General features: G+C 60.1%; 1 protein-coding gene across 20 annotated transcripts in view; it reads right to left on the bottom strand.

Annotated features, from left to right (window-relative positions):
• Positions 1-223: 223 nt before the first annotated feature.
• RAP1GAP (RAP1 GTPase activating protein) overlaps positions 224-6,963 on the bottom strand; it is a 66,668-nt gene continuing 59,928 nt past the window's right edge. For 6 of the 20 annotated variants that reach the window (XM_067015645.1, XM_067015624.1, XM_067015609.1 and 3 more), the window contains 7 exons: positions 6,327-6,436; positions 5,258-5,371; positions 3,549-3,672; positions 2,441-2,543; positions 1,955-2,058; positions 1,643-1,684; positions 224-1,267 (listed from right to left, as the gene is read on the bottom strand). In XM_067015645.1, coding sequence (XP_066871746.1) covers positions 1,676-1,684; positions 1,955-2,058; positions 2,441-2,543; positions 3,549-3,672; positions 5,258-5,371; positions 6,327-6,436 — 564 coding nt within the window. In that variant the 3' untranslated portion in view covers positions 224-1,267; positions 1,643-1,675. Of the gene's footprint in view, positions 1,268-1,642; positions 1,685-1,954; positions 2,090-2,440; positions 2,544-3,548; positions 3,673-5,257; positions 5,414-6,326; positions 6,437-6,963 lie in introns of all 20 variants that reach the window. The other 14 variants (XM_067015598.1, XM_067015587.1, XM_067015636.1 and 11 more) reach the window with 5 other exon arrangements.

Here is a 6,963-nt window from a genome sequence, read left to right as displayed (position 1 = left end):
CCCCCCTGTGGAGAGGGGAGGCAAGGTGGAAGAAAGGGCAGGGCCATGGGGGGGAAGCCACAGCTGGTGGTCACGGAGCCTGCGGCTTGGCCCTGGAGGTGCTCGCAGACCCAGCTGCTGATTCGGGGGTGAAGAGGCTCTCCCTCGCCACCACGGTGCCACAGATCTGTCGGGTTGATCCGGGTGGGCGGCGGGGTCACACGAAGCCACATCCGACTCGGGGTACAATAGCGATAAATAGAATTTATTTTGTACAACTGTCACTGACATACACACGGCCACGGGGGGCTTCCAAAATGGGTGTTGGGGCCGGAAGGCTGGCCTTTGGCGTGGCGCCTAAAAAGTGTGGACAGACACACACAAGGACGTGGGCTCACAGCAGCTGTGCCTGGCTGCCCCCTCCACGGTGGGTGAGGGTGGCGCAAAGGTGCGGCCCATAACTCTAGGCCAGCTGAGACCCCTCGGCCCGGCGTGCCCAGGAGCATGGCAAGGCAGGGGTTAAGCTGGGTGCTGGCTGAGGAGCCAGGAAGCTCCCACCTCCCCCACAAGCGGGCCACTCGTCTGTCGTGGAGGCAGTGGACAGGGCATCGGCAGATCTGTGGTAGAGACTGAGGGTCCAGGAGGGGCAATGGGCACAGCCAGCTCCCTGCCCCTCGGCCCACCGGGGGCCCCTGGAACCCCAAGAAGCAGGGTAGGGTGATGGGAGGTCCCTGGGACGACAATCCTCCATTCTGGGGCAGGTGCATGGACTCACAGCCTTCAGTGACCTCTGAAATAATCTTGTCCATTTATAGCACAGGCGCCCAGAGAGGGAGAGTGATTTGCCCATGGTCACAGAGCAGAACCCAAATGAAAAGCTAGGACTTAGGACTCCCAGCCCAGTGCTCGTTCTACCACACCTCACACCCCACGGCCTCCATAGTAGGCTCTGTATGCACTAAGATGTCTCAATCCCCACTTCCAGCTCACTCCCCCTGAGTCCAGAGGGGCACCCAGGGGTGATGGATGGCCAGGCCTGGAGTCCTGTTTCAAGTGACCACTCCCTGCCCCAGCCGGCCCCCCAGCCCAGGGGGTGGGGATGGTGCCAGCAGCTTCCCCGCTCCCAGGTCTGGATGGCTCCGCCCTGCAGAGACAGCCCGGAGAGTGGGCCAGGAGGAGGGTTGGGGAGGCCGGGGTCAGCCCACAGGCTGGTGCTGGCCTCGGGAGCAGAGGTCCCGTCTGCCTGGATTTGACACAGCATCTTCACCTTGTGCTTCTGCAGCCTCATCTGCAGGGTAAAGGGAGACGGAGGCACCATGAAGCAGGGGGACAGATGCGGAAGGGCCCACCCTTGGAGTTCCAGGCTCTGGGTCTTTCCATCCCACTGGGAACCCCCTAGACCCCTCCCTCCCAACAATTCCCAAGTCCCTCTCAGGATCCCATCAAATCCTCCCAGAAACTCACGGGCAGAGGTGAGGCAGCATTTATTAGCCCCATTGTACAGATAAGGAAACTGAGGCCCACAGTCACCTAGCAACTGAGTGGCAGAGGACTCAAACCTAGACACATAGCTCTCACCCAAGAGAGGTGACAGAGGAAGAGAGAGACGTCGCCCCCCCCCCACCCTCTCCCCACCAAACAGAAGCTGAGGGCTGGTACTGACCTGCTCAGTGTCACCTTCAGAGGGGCATCCTGGCTAACAGCCCTGCACAGAGAATGGCAGCAATGCAGGTGACAGGACAGATGACATGGAAGACACAGGCAAGCGGAAGTCACTGGCTGTGCCCAGGCTGGACGAGCCCAACCCTCCAGGCTTAAGGGGGCCCCTTGGTCCAGCCCCCATCCCTGGGGACCCCTGGTCGCTTTGATGCCTCTCCCCAACAGCCAATCCCCCCCCCCGGGTAGGGCTCCCCATAGGGCCAGGCTCCAGGCCACCCGTCCCCACAGTGGCCAGGCCCCTGGTGGCTGTGTGTACCAGCTGGGGCGTGTGCTGTTCAGATGCTTCCAGCTGGATCTTGATCTCAGGACATGCAGGGTCCCCCGACTTGCTGGCGTCTGGGTGGGGTGACCGAGAGGGGCCTGGGGAGGGAGGCAGGAGGGAGCCACCTCACTGGCCGCAGGGAGGCACCAGGGAGATGGGGGGCATGGATGGGCGGTCGGCACCAGTGCTCCCCAACCCCACCGAGCCCCTCCCTCTGGGACTCCCACCCTTAACTCCCTTCTTTACCCCCCTCCTGCATCATCCTCCAAGGCCTTTCTGGAAACCACCAGCCCTCCAAGCCACCAACCACCCTAGGCTGGATAATGACCAGCCCACTGTCCCCATGTCAGGGGCAGTCCCATCACACACCCACCACCTGGGGCCTGAGAACTGCTTTTGACCCTCTGTGCCCAGCCCTGTCCCCTGCCCACCACAAGACTGGTCCTGCTTGTGGCGGGGGAAGCTGGCCCTGGCCAGTACCTGGGGAGCTGCCCCCACTTGTGGTGCTGACACTGTCCTCCAGCCACGTGCTATAGATGAAGGAGTCCCGCTTGTGGGGCGTCCCCGAGGATGAGACACTCTCCTGGGGACGGGGGAGGAGAGAAAGAGGGAGGTTAGCCCTTGGCCATGGCACTGGCTTGGCTCCCCTCTCCCCTCCTCACCGCCCCCTCGCCACTGCAAACCACAACCCCCCACCCTTGCCCCTCTGCAAAGAGGATGAGGGCCCAGCAATGTCTGCCCCAGGGGGGACCAAAGGAGGACAGAGTGGGAACAGACACAGACCCAGGCGCACGCGTGCACACGCACACGTGAGCTCCCATTCATTCGTTCAGCAGACATTTATTGATGTTCTCGTGGGCCAAGCCACCGAGAGAAATCAGGAAAGGTCCCAGCCCTCCGAGAGCTTGAAGTTGACAGGAGAGACAGGCTGTGAAGAGACTAGTACAATTCCAGACCAGTACAAGCCCCACAGGGCAGGGCCTTGGTCTGCACTGTCCCCTCTGCCCATGCAGCACCTGGCACGGGGCGTGGCAAGGAACAGCGCTCGCCGAAGGACTGTTGAGTGAAGCACGACAGACAGGTTCTAGGGACAGAGCCCAGGGTCTATGACAGTGTAAAGGGGGCTCCTAACCTACCCTGGGACCAGGAAGGCAGGCTTTCAGGAGGAGGTGTTATGAGGCTGAGTGGAGAAGGATGAATGTGAGTCAGTCAGACAAAGTGGGAAGGAGGAAGCAGGTAGTGCTCCAGACAGAGGAAATGGCATGTGCAAAGGCCCAGAAGTAGAGTAAGCCTGGTCGGTCTGGGGGACTGCAAAGGAGGGCAGAATGGCTGAAGGGGTAAGAGACGAGGGTGGGGATGGAGGGGCTAGATCTTCAATGGCCTCAGAGATTGGGCTGTGGGGGGTACTGGGGAGCCATGGAAGGCTTTAGAGTAAGAGAATGTCAGTCTGCATTACTCCTTTGGGCTGAGTCCCTTGATCACAGCTCAACCACACCCAGCCTCATACTTCCACCCAGAGCAACTCCAGGGACCAAAGAGCACCCCCTTCAGGCCGTAGTGGGGCACCTCCCCTCCCTGGGCCTCTCACCAGGCCTGTATCGTCCCCGTCCACACCCTCTGCTTCCTCCACGACGCTGGCGAAGCTGCTGGCACTGGACGAGGAGCGGGAGAAGTCCTTCAGCACTTCTGCTCTCTGAGCCGCTGTCTCTGCTCTGCCACAGAGAGTGTCCTATCAGCCAGCATCCACACTGGGCACCTCCTGGGCCAAGACCCCATGCCCCTGCCCTCCCGGCCCAGGGCCGCCCAGCCTGCAGCCAGCCAAGTGCACTTTTGTCCTCTTTTAGCTCCCTGGGCCTCTGAGCCTCCCCGATGCCACCGTCCTTCCTAACACGCAGATCCTATCATGCCCCTCCCCTGCTCAATACCCTCTCCTGGATCCCCACTGCCCCAGATAAAGTCCAGTTTCCTTGGCTGTATGTTCAATCATAACTATTAACAACAATACTGCCATCTAGTGCAGGTTTGCTCTGTGCCAGGCACTGTTCTAAGTGCTTTTACCCTAGTTATCGCATTGCTATCATTATTAGACCCATCTTACAGAGGAGCAGACACCGAGGCTCAGAGAGGATGGGCACACAGCCCGAGGTCACGCAGCCATAGGCGGGAGAACCAGTAGGACCCAGGCCTTCCAACTCCACAGTCCACTCTCTTTTTAACTCCTCTCACTATTCTGTCCCATGCTCAGGGCCTTTGTGTCTCCTGCCTGGAGTCTCACTCCTTCCCTCAAATCCCAAAAAGTAAATTCACCTTTCAAAAACCAGCCAGGGGTCACCTACTCAAGGAGCCCCTCCCTGATTCTTCCTTGCTGTGGGAATGACCCTCTCTGCTCAGCTTTGTCTCTCCCTGTCCCCGTGGCCCTTTCCTGCTTCTCTGTTCACCTGCCTTACTCTTCAGCCCAGGCCCGGGTCCTCTCAACGGTCCCCTCACCCCCGGCAGCCAACACAGAAGGGGCTCAGCCAACAAGTCCTGAACGGAGGGGCAGCCTCCTGGCTGGTCTCCCTGCTTCTGCTCCTGCCCCCACCCTCAGAGCCTTCACATGGTGACCACAGTCAGCTTGTTAAAACACCACTACTCCTCTTAACTAAAATCTTCCAAAGCCTCCTTGCCAGTCTCAAAGTTCTCACGTGGCCTTCAAAGCCGTGACCTAGCCCCCACCCGCCTCTCCAACCTCATCCCCTCCACTACCGGTGTCCGCCTGGGCCCAGCCTCGCTCATTTAGCTCCAACTGCACCAAGCATGCCTCAGGGCCTTTGCACTTGCCATGTTTCTTACCTGAAACCCTCTTCCCTCTGCCATGCCACTATAAGTCAGACCTAACAGGGCTGACTCCTCACTCAGCTCCCAATTCAAACCCCACCCCTTGGTAGATGTCTTCCCTGAGCACCCACCTAACGCCCCACCCCCACCCCCACCCCCACCCATTCTCCATCATATCCTCTGCTTTATTTTTCTATCATCACTATCTGGAAGTAGCTTATTAGGTTATGTTACACTGGACTGTCAGCTCCACGAGGCAGGGGCCGTGTATGTCCAGCTCACTGCTGTCTTGCAGAGCCTGGCATGCACAAAGCGCTCAGCGGGTGTGTGTCAAAGGAGGACCTAGGACAGTAATCAGGCCCCCTGCCGCCGTGGTATGGTTGTGTCAACACTCCTGGCAGGCCTGGGCCCAGACAGGGGGTAGAAAGAATGGGCCCACCACACCCAAGCCCCCCGGCTCAGCATGCCCCAAGCCCCAACCTGTTTTTGGTCGTGGGCATCTCTGGGGAGCTCTGAGTGGATGAGTTCTCCGACTTGGGCTCCTGTGAGACGTGCCCGCTGTCTGGGGTCTTCTGGCCAGCCGGGGGGCTCTCCCTGCGGGGCACATGGGGGCAGCGGGGGGATTCATAACCAGGCCTGGCATCAAGGGTAGAAGGAGGCCCAGGTGGTGAGAGGAGGTCATGGGTGCCTCCTGCCTCGTATCCACACCCTACATCCTCAGGGGCCAGCCCCAGAGCAGTCCCTGCAGCTCCTGGGCTGGCCTGGCCAAGGAGGGGGCAGGTGCTGTGGAAGCACCTCCTTAAGACCCTGTTATGGATAAGGAAACTGGAGTCCAGAGACGGGGAGGAACCTGCTCAGGGACGCGCAGCTAGGACATGGCGAAGCCAAGACTCGAACCCTGGATTCTGGGCTCTCTTGCCTTTAAGGACAGTGCCAGCTCCACTCCTGAGGCCTCAGTGCACCTGCTCCCTGCTTCACATGCACTGCACACACCCCCGCAGCAGCACCATGCCATTGGTTGTGTTCTTATCCTCATTTTTCAGATTGGGACAGTGAGGCTCAGAGAGGTACAGTGACTTTCCTAAGGTCACACAGCCCCAGTGTGGCGGAGACAGGACTCACACCCAGGAACTATCCTCTGCTTCCCGGAGGCTCCCTGCTGGTAATACAGTGTGCTGTCCACACCCCGCCCACACAGACGCACTTACAGACCTCCATGGACCAGGCCTCAAACCCCAGCTCTGCCCCTCACCAGCTGTGTGACCTGGGCAGGCCCCGACCCCTTGACCTATGGCCCCTTGATGTGCAAGGTGTGACCCCCTGGGAGCCGGCAGAGGTGGGACTGGATGATAGCGCTTCATGTTAGGTGACGAGCTAGCCCTGGTGCCTGACACAGAGCAGGCTCTTGACCGTATAGCTGTCACCGGTGGGGACAGAAGGGGAGAAGGGTGGGAGCTCCCTCTTGCCTGCTGTGCTTTCCCACTGAATGGGGGTCGGGGGGAGCCAGAGGAGATGCAGGACGCCATCCTACCCCCTCTGCTGCACCCACCTTTTCTCCTGCACCTCCTGTATGTTCTCAATGCCGATGGCACTGCTGCGGCGTGAGCCGAACGGGCCCGACTTCTTCCTGGTGGGGCTCTTTCCAGGGACAATCAGTGACTGCGGGGAGAGGTCCCAACTCAGTACCCACCTGCTCCAGGAACCTCCCATGCCCCCCACATGCCACCCTGGGGCCCTGCTGCCCAGGCCCTGAAGCAGAGACAATGAGCAAGAAAAATGAGAGAACTGTCCATCTCCAGAGAAAGCCATCCTAATTTACAGATAAGGAAATGGGCCCAGAGAGGGCAGAGGCCCCCCTGAGGTCACACAGCAGGTCTGGACCCAGCATCTTAGTCCAGGAGAAGAGCAGAAGCCTGAGGGAGCTGAACAGCCGCTCTGGGCTTGGATTGGAGGAGGCCAAGTCCTCAGAATGACTGCTGCCTCTTTGCCCCCAGGACTTCACGGGACCTGCAGCCTACGGGCAGTGGGGAGAGAGCGGGTGAGCCAACCCAAGCCCCTGCCCCGTGCTGCTACACCTCGGAATCTCCAAACTGGCTGGGGGAGGTTCTGGGCCAGCAGTTGAAAGACGCCCCCCGGCCCAGTTTACACATACACTATGGTGGGATGCCCCAGGCACCAGAAGCATG

This window comes from Kogia breviceps, chromosome 1 (assembly GCF_026419965.1).
Source record: "Kogia breviceps isolate mKogBre1 chromosome 1, mKogBre1 haplotype 1, whole genome shotgun sequence".
Classification (NCBI taxonomy): domain Eukaryota; kingdom Metazoa; phylum Chordata; class Mammalia; order Artiodactyla; family Physeteridae; genus Kogia; species Kogia breviceps.
Note: the sequence above shows the minus strand (reverse complement) of the source record. Positions and strands in the feature narration are given on the sequence as shown.